General features: G+C 47.5%; 1 protein-coding gene across 1 annotated transcript in view; it reads right to left on the reverse strand.

The window, feature by feature from the left end:
• Positions 1-902: 902 nt before the first annotated feature.
• The window catches only part of LOC144124984 (synaptogenesis protein syg-2-like), a 317,203-nt gene continuing 301,570 nt past the window's right edge, over positions 903-16,535 (reverse strand). Inside the window, exons 11-12 of the mRNA XM_077657983.1 lie at positions 4,503-4,567; positions 903-3,411 (exon numbers count right to left, since the gene is read on the reverse strand). Of these exons, the coding sequence (XP_077514109.1) occupies positions 3,284-3,411; positions 4,503-4,567 (193 nt within the window). The 3' untranslated portion in view covers positions 903-3,283. The remainder of the gene's footprint in view (positions 3,412-4,502; positions 4,568-16,535) is intronic.

The raw sequence follows: 16,535 nt of genomic DNA on the forward strand, positions 1-16,535 counted from the left end.
GAAGAGACGGAGCGAAGTTCAAAATGCTTCTAACTTAGGCACTAATCTTTATTGGCTAATGGGGTTTTAACGTCCTGAAGCGGCACACGGACAATGACCAACACCGTCATGGAGGGCTCCGAATTCATTTAGAAAACCTGAGGTTGTTTAATATGCGCCGACATGACACAGCACACGGGAGTTTGTAGATTTCATGTTTATGTAAATGCGTCCGCTGTGGCCGGAATTCGATGCCGCTACCTTCATATCAGCAGCCCGATGCCAGGAAGCATCGATTGCTTGAGGAGTTAAGATGAATCTTGCGCCACGCTGTAGCGAGGACAAAAATATAAACTACTAAAGAGCTTTTTGGGACAGAAATGCCACCATCACATATTTGACTTTAGGCTGGTGAAAAAAATGGCCAGGCTTAGCTTGGTTAAGCCAAGAATGCGTTGCATATCTCGATGGAGTTCCGTGCTGCTCCGTTGACTCGATAGGCTATTGACTCGATCGCCATTGAAACTGCCCGTGTAGCAGCGCTCGATCGCCTTTGAGTCGATAGACTATCGGTTCGAGGGCCCTCGAAATGCCCGTATGACAGGGGTATAAGACTGTCCCGGCGAAGGAGCGCAGCTCTTTTATACCTATGCCGTGACGTCAATCAGCGCAGCGCCCCTAGCGGGAGGAGCGGGAGTCAGGTGGTGGCTGCGGCCGCGCGCGACCGCGCCAGTTGGGGCCCAGCTTTTCCTCCGGCTGTCGTGACGTCACGTCACGTGGTTTGGTGGCTGCACGGCCGCGCCCAAGGGCTGAACTGAGTGATTGCAATATGCAACGCATAAAAAATAAAAAAAAATGTTGAGGAACAACTTGGTTTTTTTTTTTTTGCTTGCACGTTACTGTGGAAGTGAGCCAGCTTGGATAATGAGAGAGCAGCAGATGACCGGTTTATTGTAAAACAATCGAATCATCCATTCAACGACGAAACCATCGGCTCGCTTGGCAACGGCAGTAGATTCTCTCCTTCAGGATTTGGTCCCACAGACAGGAAACACGCACACGCACGTGCACGAGAAGAATCACGCACGAACACACACTCACGCACACACAAACGCGCACAGATGAACGCACACAGTCGCACTCACGCACACCACCACTGTCCCTTGCCAGGCTCGACGCTCGCTGCGTATGTACACGTGTCTTTCCGTCTCCGCTGCCTGCCTCTTCTGCCGCCGATAGTCACGTGACGCGAACTACTCGACAGTGCTGCGCTCTGCTTTCTGCATATTCACGCTCTCAGTCAACTGCTTCGAGAAGTCTTTCTTGCCACCCGGGCAGCGTCTACCAGCACCGGACGTTATATTTCTGCTGTGTCCAAGTAGATTAGGCTGGTCTTTAGCAACCACCACTCGGAAAAAACAGTGACGAGGGAGACACAAGAAATGAACGACGAGTTGTGTAGAGGCAGCGATACAGAGGCTCTCGCGGGTATACGAAGCGCGCTGGTGACGAAAATAAATTGCTTCTCGTGATAAAAACGATAAGCTTCTTTTCCTGGACGTGTAGAGCTTCATGTCTTGAAAGGGAGGGAGGGGGGGGGGGGTAATGACAGGATAATGCCCAGAATCTCTTGAAAATGGACCATCATGTACACTATATTGCAATAAAAGTAAACTCCAATGGCACCATCTGCGAACTTTGTTTTTGTCATGTCGGTTCCCGCAGCAACCTTCAAGATGACCGTTTTGTTTACTTTCGTAACTCTTGTAATTTTCTACCGACATATTACTAAAGATTTGTCAGCTCACGGGTTGCGGCTGACAACTTCTGGCTGCAGCACACATATTTCTAAGAAATGGTCAGGCTTCCCTCAGTTGTATTGAACGAACCTGATATTGCCAGCGGTACCGAATGCTCGACTACACGCCTTTACTTCATGGACGTTTCTAGCTTCCGAGATTTTTGCAGCTAACATAAAATGATGACAAAACGCAGCTCTGTTAAATGTCACGTCGTCGTTAAGAGCTGCGTCTTCCATATTGGCAAGAACATATCTGGGTCATCAGTGTGAAGCAAAATGAATGAGCACCAACTAATCATTGGTTTATTTTGCTTGCTGATACACTGCATTGCACACCCGCAGTGCTTTCCGACTTCAAGGGGTAATTATCTTCTGCGATATTTTTGTTGATTTATTTTAAACACATATTATTTTCCCATGTCGGTATTAGCTCCTTCATGCAGAGGTCGTTTAGAGAAGCTGACGCGTGATTTATAGCATTTTTTTTCTTAAGAGAAGCTTGAGCTTGCACAAGCTTTGACAAGGCTCTAGAGTACGGAAGTGGTACTCAAGCTCGCAACCAGGTTAGACACCTGAAGGAGGACTTACTCGCAAACAGGATAACTTTGCGGCAAATGGCACATGAATGGCGAAACCTCGACTAACCAAGATTTCATGCAATAAATAAACGACATGTTGGAGGCAGCGAACGCCTTCTTGGATTGCGTTGGGACGTGTCACCCTTCTGTACATCGGAATAGTCAGAGTCGATCTTGAGCGATATACCGAAGCTAAAAGTTCGCGAACAAATCAAGTGGCCGGAAACCGTTGCTAAAAGGCGCGGGTCGTCGCGTACTACACTGACTGCCTCTTTATTTTGCTCGCCTGTTAAAAGTCACGGCGGAGCGATTGCTTTCAAAGTACCCGCCGTTTTGACAATGGTGTAAGTCAAGCCTCGACGTTATGGACATCTTAAGATTCCTGCCATGAAAACGCGCGTCGCCTCCACTGGCATCGACGGATAACAACGTGTGCCATGCAAGCACATCGCATCGATGTCTCCATCTTGCTTTACACTCTTCCAAAGAAAGCATCACTTTTCATCACCAGAGTCTCACCAACGAAATGTCCAACGCTGCAAGTAACAGCGACGTAAAGTTCCGATGGGGAGCAAGTGGAGCCGATTCCAGCGAATGCGGTCGAACAGCGCTGTGTTCTAGCGCGCGCACTGGTGTTCACGTACCCGCGTCTGAACGCGCTGTTCCGACCTGCGCTGCGGCCTCACACTTCTTCCACGTTGAGCACGCGGGGCGCGTTGAGAACGGCTTCGAGGCGGCCTCAGTGCCGCACAAGTCTTTTCTTGTCTTTCCACAGTCACCTGCTCCTTTCCCCGGCGAGACTGGGTGGGACGAGCAACAATTCGTCGTCGACCGGGCAGGTGTGGGGGATGCGACGCGCCGGTGCCGGCACGCGGCCACGTCAAATCGGCGGCCCGCCTCTGGCATGGCAGCCAGAGGGAGCTGCTTAGGACGGCGACGGGACGCGACCCTTGGGCTGAGACGAAAGGCCCAAGATGGTGCCGTTGCTGCCGTTCAGTGGAGGTTTCATCGAGAGCGGGTCCTTGAACGTGATCATGGCCGGCGGGTCGAATGCTGCACCAACCGGAAAGGACCGAGTGCTAATGTGTCGGCATACTCTCTAACAAAATTTCCTTGGACATACTATAGACTGTCCATAGACTTCTATCTATACAGTCTATATACTCTGTAGAGAATCATTAAAGAACAGTCTATGGGCAATACAAATCCTATAGACAGTCTACAGAGAATCTATAGAATTATGAACATACACATTTATTAGACTTCTGTCTATAGAGAGTGTAGGCTATGAATAGACAAGAAATATTTATAGGAGATAAATAGAGCCTATAAGAAGTTTATAGACTGTCTATACACCGTCTATAGACCATTTGTGTAAGAGCTGACAGCCATGCACTCATGCACTTCTCTTTTTCAGGCTCGATATTTTAGGAACCTCAGGAAAAGATGCATTAACCGACTAACACGAAGAACCGGGAACTACGCCAACCGGGATTATGAAAAGGACTAAAATACAAAAACGCTAAAATAACTGCCTTAAGTAGCAGCACCTGGCTGCGGTAAAGATGTACGCGGCGTTGGCAGTTTTATAGAATGTTTCACAGTCATTGCCGCAGTGTTGACTTAAATGAATAACGTTTTCTGGGCAGCAATAAATCTTCAAACACAACTCTCCTTTGAAGTACAGGGAATCGCACTGTCTCCCGCTGGCCAATGAAGCTGAGTTTGGTGGATAACACACTCGCAGTGAGCAGCTTGTGGCCTCGACTCACTCTAAACGTTTCACTGTCACGCAGACATTTTTTTCTTTCCTTCGGTCAGTTTATCTTTGTTTCATGACTTAATTTTATACTGTCGTTAAAAAAAGAAGTTAAAAAATTCCCAATGAAACCGTCGGTATTACCTCGCCATTTGCTGCGACATTCAGTTATATGGTGTTTTGCATCGCCTACGTTGTGCTACATGTGTCAGTAACAACCGAGCAGCTGGTTGTAAACTTTGGTTTGTCGTATACTGCAGAGATCGAAGATACCAGAGCGTGTTTCGTATAGTGTTTCAGCTCATGCTGGTGGTTTCAGGAAGCTCTCCCCACACGAGTGCTTTTTAACTATCTCCAGGTGGTAAAGCAGCGACATTTCACTCACCCATGAGCTCCGTCCCCAAGTCCAGGTTTCCTTCGACCAGGTCGTGCGGCACATGGTTGCACTCCCTGAAGGTAGAGAAAAAATACACATACAAGACCGGAAGACATGCGAAACGAAGATGTATCCACATAAATAAATATCTTAGGCAACGATGGATGCTGCCTTAGTTTCGGTTCGTAGGGAGCATGTCGTAGTTGGTAGGTGGGGTGCTTAACAGCGCTATTAGAAAGTACGGACGCTAAGGTGAGACGTCTGCTATTTCTTCTCTTGCCACTTGACGCACAATGGTGATCAAGGCAAGTAGTTATGCACATTACAGTGGAGCGCGATCCAAAAAGTTGGTCTTGATTAAATGAAATCGAAGGCGTTTTCAACATCAATTTGTCTTTGGTTCTGCCGGTGAGCATTACAGAATGTAACCAGCCAACCTCCTTCGGCAATCAGCGCTAAGTTGTTCTGGCAGCCGGTGAACAACTTGCGCGTGTGTGTGTGCACACGGGGGAGCGGGGGAGGAGGGGGTGGTTGCATGTTGTAACCTTTGAATATTTACATTTTCGGTAGAGAGTACTTTCCGCTCAAATGTTATCCCAGAGGCATGATGTTTCCGAGCAACATCTACAGGGTTGCTTACTTTTGGGCTCCAAAAACTGGAGAGCTTTAAAAGCGGACTTTAAACAGGCCTCCGTGCGTGCAACAGCGCCAGAAAGCTCTTTCGGAGAAAGGTGCAACACAACAAGCAAATCGGGTCGAAGAGGAAAGTTTGTTTCGCATAGCATGCCAACAAACCTTCCTCGAAGTTTCCGCCTTGGAATGATCACCACATATACCGCGAAACGCCCTCACATTAAGGCACAGGCCTGCAGACCACCTCCTCTTTTGGCGGAATAGAAAAAGAAAGAAAAAGGAAAGTAACATGCAACTAGCTAACTATGGAAAGACAAGGAGAGAAGATGGAAGCAAGCGACGTTAACGGCGCGAAGCGTGAGAAGCCGTAACAACTTTTCTTCCAAAGTCGCGAGGAGCTCAAAGCGCGTAGAGTCGCAGCGTCTATAATTCCCGGTGTAATCCTTCCTGCGTTTTTTTTCTTCCAGCTGAGCCGAAACCAAGATTGTTGAGGCCGCTTTATGCGTCCCCTTTATTTCCACAGAAAGCAGGAAGGGCTTAGCAAAGCATATCTCTCCTTGCGCATATACCGCCATTCGTGTTCCCCCTTTGCTTCCTACACGCTAACCCTGGCACGAGACTTGGGAGATTCATTTGGCACACAGCACTTCCTGGGTGCGAGGACTAACTAATCTACACGCGCGACTGCCGAGTATCCATGGAACGGGCCTAGCGTTGCATCCACGCGTTAGAACATCTCACTACGAGACTCGCACGGACGTCGCAGCGGCTGGAAAGAGAGCCTCGCACGAGCTATCAAGACTGTTTATGGAGCCCTGCCTCGACACAATGACCAGGGTGTGGAGCGCGCGGCAACGCCTTCTGGTCAGTGTCCTCTCGAGCAGGGTAACACGCCTGCCGAGGAGCTCGCCTAAGGCGAGCAGAACAGCCTAAGTGTTTGGAGACAAATGGTCTCGCCGTGCCGGCAAGGGGTAGCGGCAGGGAGCGCGTTTGCATCGTGAAGATCACGGCCGCTTTTCGACGGAAATGCATGCACGCGTAGATGATGCAAGCGCCGCCTCACTGCGCACCCCGCATGCATATGCGAAGCATTTCTCGGTTTACGTCGGGCCAGCGCGGTTCGGTGCAGTGCTGAATGTATGTAGAAGGCGATGCAGAGATAAAGCAGCTGCGAGAAGGACACGAAGGAAGGGAGAAAGCGCTCCCTGCTGCTTAGCAAGCTGGCGCCACTGCGACGATGACGATGCCGACGACTAATGAACTTGCAGCGTCCCCTGGTGAGCTTGCGGTTAACGACGCCCGAGGGGCGTACAGCAGGCTTGGTGAGAGACAGGGCGGTGGTAAGAGTGCGGTTTGCTCCGCTTGCTTTCGTTCGCTCTGAGCACGACTCCGCATGACGTCAGCACCCGATAACTCTCTAGAGACCCAAAAATTACTGAGCCTCTTTTCTCAGCCCACGGAGCACTCACGCCTCGCGGATTGCAAACACACGCGAAGGCCTGTTTCATTATATTTATTCTTTGCCGGTGGTGCATACTTCGCTAGTTTCTTGCCTCAACAGTAACAAGTGCCTGTTCTGTGCAGTTTGCAAAGTGTTGCGCATTTCTAGGCCCTGTGTCTGTATTTTTCTAGCACTTTGTGAAGGTGTCTTGCGCGAAGACCTGCAAGGTTTCTTCGTCCCTAAGTAACGCTTATAGCACGCTATAATAGCGTGCCCATACACATGCAAAGCGTTTTTGTCACTCAGGGGACCGTCGTGATAAACTGACTCGAAGAGGCTCTGCAGCTTTGTTATGATCCACTACTATGCGCAACCATCTCAAGGGGCCGCACCCTGCCACTTCTCTCTTTCTGGCTTCTGGCTCACACGCATTTTCAGCGTTATACTCTAGGTCAACCGTCGTTATATATATATATATATATATATATATATATATATATATATATATATATATATATATATATATATATATATATATATATATATATACCAAAAGTGATTTCTGGCAGCTGATTTGGTCAATATAATATAAAATCACCAAAAATTGAAGAAACATAACAAGATTTATTTCACGTTTCAGCTGGAGGACCAGCCTTTTTCGACTGGTCCTCCAGCCGAAACGTCGTGAAATAAATCCTGTTATGTTCCTTCCATTTTTGGTGATTATATATATATATATAGAAAAATAAATGTATTTGGTTGCTAGAGCAAAATGCAGAGTTGACAAACGCTTCATTCAGCCATAGATTTATTTTGAGTCGACGTTTCGGACAGTCTGTCCTTTCACAAGTCTTGTGAAAGGATAGGCTCTGTCCGAAACTGAGGATTAATTACCTTAAATGTACTCTCTCGTATTAGAATAGGTGAAGCACTTGCTTTAATGCCGTGTCGTGTCTCGGGTAAGCGGATTCCCCTTCAGTCTAACAAGTTATCTTTAAAAATCAGCCTTCGTCTAAATCCATTCTACGTTACCTACCTGCCTTTTAGATATTTAATGTGTTTAAAATTTTCCTTACGAATTATGCGGGATTTAGTTTTCAGAACCTACACCTGGCCTATGAGAAACGCCATACTAGAAAGACTGGAATTATTTTCACCGCATTGTTTTTTTTTCATGTTCCGCTTTAAAGCTCACGAACGTTTTTACATTTCGCTCTTAAAGGATTGCGGCTGCCGGCTCCGGCATTCGAACTCATGACTTGGTGCTGAGCAAAAAAACGGCTTAGCCATTTCATGAACGCTGCGGTTTTAACGCTTTTATCTTACTAACCACGTTCTATTACTAACGTTGTATTGCTAACCTTTCACGAATAAAGAAAGTGTAGAGGCATCATAATTGCGCAATGGACTCAGCATGATTAAGTTCACTCTTCTCTAGCAGTCGTAAAGTTTCTCCCAACTAGCAAGTTAGGGGGTGAAAACTTGTTTACCTTCCCAGGCTCCGCGCTCTCCTCTAACATTTTATCTACTTGTTACCACATATTTCGCAAGCATTCCACCATATAAATGGCCGCAAAAATGCACGACGCGTTAACGTCAACTATCGTTCCAGGCTCGGGGCATATCAGAAAATTGTACACACGTAACTTCGACCAGGTCTTCAAACCCGGGACCACATTTTTGACTGTGTTTGTGAAATTCATTTTCCAGCTCAACTTCCCACTTCTCCACTCAGGAGTTTCGTAATAGACGCGTCAAAGTCACGTGCGCCCGACGATCAATACCGGTCCTGCGATTAGCGTTCGCCACTGTCTGTGCAAGTGTAGAGTTGTCCTGCCGGGAAACTAATGCAGCACCTTTTCTCATGCCACCTGTGATTCTTTGTTGACACCCCAGGCTCACATATCCCGCGTAGTAGGTGGGCGCTGACATGGTCTCCATTTCGGACTGGATTGTGCAAAATTAAACGAACGTACGAAACATGGGCAAGAGAATAGTAGTGACCGCAAGAATATATGTGTCTGGTTTGTACTATTGAAGGAAATCATATGAACGGCAACAAGAGAAGACATTCGTTCACGCAGTATAAATACTGGAGTGGTCATCATTCCTAACAAACAGTTCATTACATCTATTTGAAAGCCATTACAATCCCCTTTTGAACTTTTTGTACTCGAGTAATAAACTTTGTGTTTATATGAATGGCATAGCAATTGCTCACACTTTAAGCACTCAATTTACTTTGTAATACCCCGTGCGGAACATACCGCTGTTCTTCATCCGTTCTCATTTTTTTTTATGGACCTCTGAGTGCTTTTGCTGCGGGAAGGCACTTGGAATGTTCCACGTGCTTACTGCAGTGGACAAATCTGGTTTCGGCTCCATTAGCTCAAGCATCATTATTTATTCATTTTTAGCTCAAGATTTTGTGCACAGTTCCCCGGAATGAACTTTCTTTAAGACGCTGTTATTCATAAGTGCCCATTTGCGCTGGAGCATTATGTAAGTAGTCGGAGACTAACAGCCTAAAGATTTCCTGAAATACCGGTACTCTGTACGTGGGACCCAAGCGAGGCATACATGCGTGAAGTCACAACAGCTGTTGCTACGACTTGATCCAGGGAATGCCGACTAGTGCGAAAGCTCTTTTCAGCAAAGAAAAGTTGAAGGGAAGAAAATGGAAGGTGCTTTTTGATTTCTCCTCAGCTACAACAACCCCGGATTATGGTCACCCTTGCGTTTCCGTTTACTCATTCCTCGCACGTGAGCGGTGAGAAATCCGTTTGCCGCGGAGCGGTCATTTTTCTCTTATTAATGCATCAACTTCTGCGCATAAGGAAAGCATCGCAAAGCGCAAGTCATCGAGTGAGACGTGTTTCCTAAGCGTCGTTTCTTCGGTCGTCAACCTTGGAAAGAGTATTTAGCTCGGTCAAGGGAACGCTTGATAAATGAACCCTACGCTAAGCTCCGGTGCGCCCCACTGAACAGAATCCCGCCGCTCTCTGCTAAGGCGGCTCGCAAAGTCGTGGCATGGATGATAAAATAGAAAGAATGGTCATAGCACTGAAGATTATTGGGGCGTCCCTGACTGCGTCTTTACACACCGCGAGAGAACATTTATCCTTCCTTGAGAGCACTCCACCGCGCAACAGGTGCCCGGAAAGATGTAGTTGTAGGGTCCCCTGAGTGGCGGTAACTCTTGAGGAAAGTAAGCTCCAGCGACGAAATGTTCCTCGAGGAATCGTTCGTGCTGCTAGTAAACAAGGTTTGTAATCTGCGCCACAAAGCTTTAGGAGAAAGAATTCCAGGCCATCTTGAGCACAAAGCTCGAGGAGCTCTTGTCCGGTGATTTAAATTCGTGGCGAATTTTGCCTTTCGTGAATGTTTGAGTTTAAAAAGCGCGTCGTCACCCGCGATTCGAAGTAATCGTTACTGGCTGGGTAAAACAAGAAATAAAATTCTGAAGGGTAGAAATATCTTACTATTGTGATTCTAATCCACAGCACAAAATACCAAACGAGTTGTTATTTTAATTAAAGTGTCGGTATTAAGAGAACCTGAACGCAAGTTGTTTAGCCCTTTCAGTACATTGGAAGCTGGACCAACGTGAAATATCGATGTTGGCAGGTCTGTATGAGCCCACGTGCGGAAAAGCAGCGTATGTATGAAGACAGAGGGACACAACGAAAGCGCTGATATATTTTAAGGTACAAGTGGTGCTTGTTTCTGAAGCGATTCTTTGGACTCTGGTTTGTGGCTTTAAATTTTGCTTGGCCGCGCATCGCTCTATCGCTCAGTTTACACGCGAACTTTTACTGCCCACACTAAGCGAAATAGCGTCTATGAAAACCTTCAGGCGGCAATACTTAACATTATTCTTTTCTTCCTGTAGCATCAGCTCCGTTTGAACGAATGGTGTTCAGGCTAATTGGCGTAAATTTTTCGCGGCAAAATTTCAAGTCCACCATTGACGTTTTCGACATTGGCACTCTGACGTTCTCTATCCTTTTTTACTTTTTAATACCTGACGCTTTTCTCTCTCTCTCTCTCTCTCTCTCTCTCTCTCTCTCTATATATATATATATATATATATATATATATATATATATATATATATATATATATATATATATATATATATATATATAATGAAGGAAGCCAACAGTCACCGAAACCAAGGTGCACAGGGGAATATTTCTATTTTTTTTTAATTTGTAGTGCCAATCAATTGGTTTAAATAAAATTACTTATAAAGCAGCTGAAAAACCACCATGCCGCCGGCGGGATCCGAACCCACGACCACAGAATATATATATATATATATATATATATATATATATATATATATATATATATATATATATATATATATATATATATATATATATATATATATATATATATATATATATATATATATATATATATATATATATATATATATATATATATATATATGTAAAAGGGGCGCATAGAGACTTTTGACGCCGACTGCACATCTTCAGAACTGTCAAAATAAAGTGGCATTATATTCTTGAATAAGCGCTGCCAAACCAAGAACAGTAAAAAGGAAAGTTCTTTTTCCGGGGGCATTTGAAATTTCGGCCACACAGAGCGAATGTGTCGATCAAGATCACCACCTTATGAGCAGTACAGGCAGCACAAGGCTGAAAACACCTTCACAGCAACGGCAAGGCGTGTAAGTGTATGTACGTTGCGCAGCAAAATAACAGCCCACAAAGAATGTGGACTCGTGACTTAGCGTTTCCTGCTCTTGCTAAAGCCTCCACCATTTCAATGGCAGCCATATCGATCGCATCACAGCAAGACCCATTTGTATGCCTCGGTTTATTACTCGTCGTGATGGGGCGCCACTTACGGGGAGTGTTGGCTTACGTCATAGCGCATGCTGCTGGCACGACTGGCGGATGCTCATTCACGAAGCGCCACCTCGCGATGAAAAAGAGAACAAACATAATAATAATAATAATAATAATAATAATAATAATAATATAATAATAATAATAATAATAATAATAATAATAATAATAATAATAATAATAATAATAATAATAATAATAATAATAATAATAATAATAATAGGTTTTTGGGGAAAGGAAATGGCGCAGTATCTGTCTCATATATCGGCGGACACCTGAACCCCGCCGTAAGGGAAGGGATAAAGGAGGGAGTGAAAAAAGAAAGGAAGAGAGGTGTGCCGTAGTGGAGGGCTCCGGAATAATTTCGACCACCTGGGGATCTTTAACGTGCACTGACATCGCACAGCACACTGGCGCCTTAGCGTTTTCCCTCCATAAAAACGCAGCCGCCGCGGTCGGGTCCGAACCCGGGAACTCCGGATAAGTAGCCGAGCGCCTTAACCACTGAGCCACCGCGGCGGGTAGAACAAACAGTTCTTCTCCGATTTCCCGCGACATGCCGCATTAGTCATGCGGTGCTCTTTGTCATGGTATAGCACGTGCTCAACAGGCACAAAGTTTAGCGAAATAAAAAGTGTAAGAAAAGCTAACAGGATGGAGCTCGATTTGGGTTGTGCTGAATTTGAGGATACGTTACTCCTCAGCGTTACAGAGGGCTCGCTGCTCTTGCGAACAGTTTTTTTTCAATTGGGTATGTGGACTTCTCTTATTTACAAAATGTTACTTGTTTCATTCCCATGCATGAAGTATATTCCGACGGCTCCGCCTGACGGCTAGGAGGCATATATTATCCAGACCTTCGCGATCCGTTACGCGAATGAGTCAGGTTCACGCTGAATGAATTTCATCAGAATGTCTATACACACTGACATGCAGAATTTTGTTCCGACTGCGCAGGTTCTCCTAATCGTTTTTCTAAGTACTGCGAAGTGGCGCCTCGCTTTTACGGTGAAAGCGTGCTCAAGTGTGTTCATTTCTATTTTTGTTGTTATTGCTTAGAATGAATTAAGTTTCTTTTGTTTTGAAATATACATTATTAACTTAAAGGTAGTTAGTGCATGCAACCTAAACTGTGAGACTTCTCATGGGCGTTGATCACGTTTACCCACGGCAACACTCGGCTTTGAAAGGTGAGTGCGCTTGTGAAGGCAAACAAGTTCCTGAGACTCTTATATTTCCTGAAGATCATCCTTGACAGATGGCGCAGACAAGCGGAGTGAAAAAGAACTCCTTCGTGAGCAGTAAAAACAGGCTGCATACCACACGACGGCTTACCGAATGACTATGTTTTTGTGTAAAAATAAGCTGAGCCATAAAAAATGGAAGCGAATGAGGGAATGTGTCAGGCACGTGTTGAATTAGGGCAACAGAGTCTGAGCAAGTACAGGCCTCTTGAGGGTTACAGTGCGGCCAAAAACTTGCCCAATCCTTTACGCTTCAAAAAAAACAAGGCGGTTAGAAGTACGACAGACTCTTCGAAAGGAGAAGTTTTGCCCAGACAACCCAAAACAACAGACGTTGCCGCCTACGCTCTCTTAACAAAGGGAGGTTCACAGCACCTCAATTATTGAGCACGCCATGCTGTCTCCTCGACTCGTAATGAACGCGAAGCCAAGCTGTGAGCCTTTTTATCTCCGGGACCTCTCCACGGTGAAACTAAGGAACTAAGGGCCCCTCCCACCGGAAGCACTGATTAAGCGGTCAAGTCAAAGCACCGCGTAAGGGTGCACGCGTAGTTACCCGTCTTTTCTCAGCATTATAACTCCCACGATTCTGCCAGCGCCATATTTCCTGCCCCCTCCACATTTCCTTCCTTCTTACCGAGCCAGAAAATGTGGCCGCGAACTGTCGCTGCTCGTCTAATGGTCAGCTCTCCATTCTCCGTCTTATGAGGCGGTGTCAACAGCGGCGCAGTGTATAAAAGACGAAATGCTGTGAGCAAAACTGAAAAAAAAGCAAAAATTTTGTGCTGGTTTAGCTCTGGTTAAACGTGGAGTGACGTGATAGCTACAGCTGGCCGAATGGAACTTGCTCAGTTGAATTGCAAAGTCAGTCTTCCCCGCTCCGTTTCGTTGGGCCTTCTTCATCTTCGTCCCATTTGGCACGGCGCACAGCTGCGGCAGCTCGGCTTCGCCGTCGCGCCACGCCGCCGGCAGCAGCAGCTGCTCCGCACCACGTAGGTGGTCATGTGACCAAGCACGTGACGAACCACGTGATCAGCCACAGCGCCGCACCACCGGCAGCTGCTCCGTACCACGTGACCAACCACGTGATCAGCCACGGCGCCGCACCGCCGGCAGCTGCTCCGTACCACGTGACTAACCACGTGATAGCGTGGCGGTGCAGCCACAGGGTGGCGGCGCCGCCGCGCTGGAGGCTTAATGCAGCTATCGCTACCAAAAGCAAAGACTGAGTGGGAACTGGGGCAGCCGATAGCTTATACCGTTTCCGTAGCTAGTGTGCCGCTCTTCGGGTGACAGCGGTCACACTAGACGTGTCTCCCCAGAGCTTTTCAGTCACAGGCCGCTGGCATACAAAAAATCCTGGCAAGTGATTCCTCTTTCCCCTTTTCCCCGTCCTCCTCGCCTCCACTCCCAGGCTCCCTTCCCTCCCTCTTTTCTTCCCGGATCCGAGCCTCGCCCGGGAGATTCACGCTGTTCCGGCCCATTTGAGCTCTGAAGCAGCCGCACCCGACGCTGGACGTACGTATACGTCCTGGGGCCCCCGAAGCTTCAAATGACCGTCCGCGAGCCTAATGACTCGCGCGCGCCAGCGCTGGCCACAACGCGGCTCTGCCTGCTCGCTGCCACCCGAGTCGTCGTCCTCGTCGGTCTGACGCGCTCCGTCGCTGCGTGGCGCGTTTGCATAATGGCTGTGCGGCCCTGCGACGCAAGAGCCTACTCGGATGCCGGCCTGCCCCCCCCCCCCCCCCCCTCCCCACTCGAGCCCCCTCGTCGTGTGCCGCGAAGTTGGAGCCTGCCGCTCCGTCCAGCAGCCAGGGCACAGAGAGAGGCAGTGAGGAACTCTGTCGTGCCTGGCGTTTTCTTTCAGTTGTCTGGCAAATTTGTCTTCCTTGAACGAGCCTCAGCGCACGCAGCACTGAACTTTCACGCGCCTGTGCCTGCGTTTGTCGAATACAGCTCGCACGCTCTTGCGAGCGACGCAGAGAACGAGCGCGTGCAAAACGCGATATTGTATTTTGTACGGGTTCAAATTTTATTCTTTGCTGCGAGTTCAACACCGCCGCCGCTGCCGAACGGCGAACTCGGTATAAACCGACGCGTGCCAGCGAGCGAGGGGGCGAGTGAGGGAGAGAGCGTGCTTTAGAGCTTCCGCTTGACGTCGTTATTGGCCTGTCTCTTGCAGGCCCGGCGGACAAATCTGTCCTTGTTTTGCTTGCATCGCTGGTGCGAGCACGACTCTTGTTAGCAACACTCGTATGTACGCAACGCGCTAAGGGGTTCCGGGAAACATAGCGTCGCGTCATGGCGGTAACAGTCGCTGTGCGTAGCGGCAGCGTTTTGTAGTGCGCGTATGTAGCATGGCGAACGAAGCAAAAATAGGCGAAGATTGTCGCGGGCGGTAGACGAGTGGAAGCACGAATAATCTGCGAGACCTCTGGTACCGCCTCAGGCCAGGCGCTGATAGGAAAACGCTTTCTACGCGGTATGAAAGGTGCTGTGACAGTGATTTTGCAACGCGCACTCGGATCTCCGTTATCTTGTCAGTTTGTTGTCTTCAACCTCCGCCCACTTCAACGTTTTAAGTGCAACTAAAATTAATTTAATTTTTGCGTTCACTCACATTTTTATACATTGTGAAGTAGACGCACGATTAATGGCTGCAAACAGCTACAAAGAAAAATGAATATCGGCCATTATCGAAGCCTTACCACTTGACTTAAAACGTAATCGTGTTCCGTGCCCTTTTGTTCTAAATACAAAAATTTCTTGCATATAATGTTGCACTGATGTACAAGATTCTTATTTTGCCTTCTTTTGCTTTCGTGCTAGCTAATGTCACAAAACCGAAACCCGCGAAAGAGGCTGACTGAACGCGCCGAAAACACGGGTCACCGCTCGCGTCTCTGCGAACATTTTTGTGTCCGAGCAAGCTCCTATTGTTATACCTAGCAAGAGCGTAGTCTTCTTTGGGTTGCGAAGCCATCGTCTCTGCATCACGTGGGACGCCCGGGCTTCTCACTTAAGTGGAAACCCCTGCAACGTTCCTGTACTTTCTATCGCGACCGATAGCGTAGGGATCGCCGGAGGAAGAATGGTGGTGCACCCCCCCCCCTCCCTCTTTCAGGGCGAAGTAACTAACAGACGCGACGCCGAAATAAGGCGGCTCGCGTCACTAGCATAGAGTCCGCAGTACAAGGAAACAGCGTTGTGCAAGTGTTTGCGCGTGGATAACTTGCCTCCCATGAGCCAGCCGACCTAACATTTATACTAGCTGTTCCGGCGCGTCAGGTCGCGTGACAGGCAGTGAAACGTGATCCGCGTTCAAAGGACCACCCTAACCAGTAAGGAATCACCGCCTCGTAATCAGCGGGTCAACACAGCTGCCTATTTGGGCGACAAAGCAACGAAGAACACCACTCGCTGCTCTGGAAGCTTCCGCGGCTTCGCGACAGGCAGTCGAACATCCTTGGCTCCATGTACGGTCGTTGTGAAAGCACCCTGTGAAGCCGAATACTTGCCTCTCGGATTAGCTTACCTATCATTGTAAAGGTAATGTTGCAACTTTTATAGTTCACCGCGGTTTATCACCGCTTTGCCTTTGCATTTGATTTTGTGGGGGAAGCGGCTCCTGCGCCATAGCACTATTAAATCCGTATTATTTTGCGCCTCACAACCTGCGAACCACCTGCTCTTGATGTTTGGATGAGGCTGTTAAATTTATCTAATGAGTAATTCCTTACTGTGTATGCGCGCGTGCGTGTTCCAGTTTCAAGAAGCATTCTAGCATACTGACGTCAAAAAATATATCTACTTTCGCTCTCATTTCGAGGTTGTTAAAAGAGAA

Source organism: Amblyomma americanum, chromosome 3 (assembly GCF_052857255.1).
Source record: "Amblyomma americanum isolate KBUSLIRL-KWMA chromosome 3, ASM5285725v1, whole genome shotgun sequence".
In the NCBI taxonomy this organism is placed as follows: Eukaryota; Metazoa; Arthropoda; class Arachnida; order Ixodida; family Ixodidae; genus Amblyomma; species Amblyomma americanum.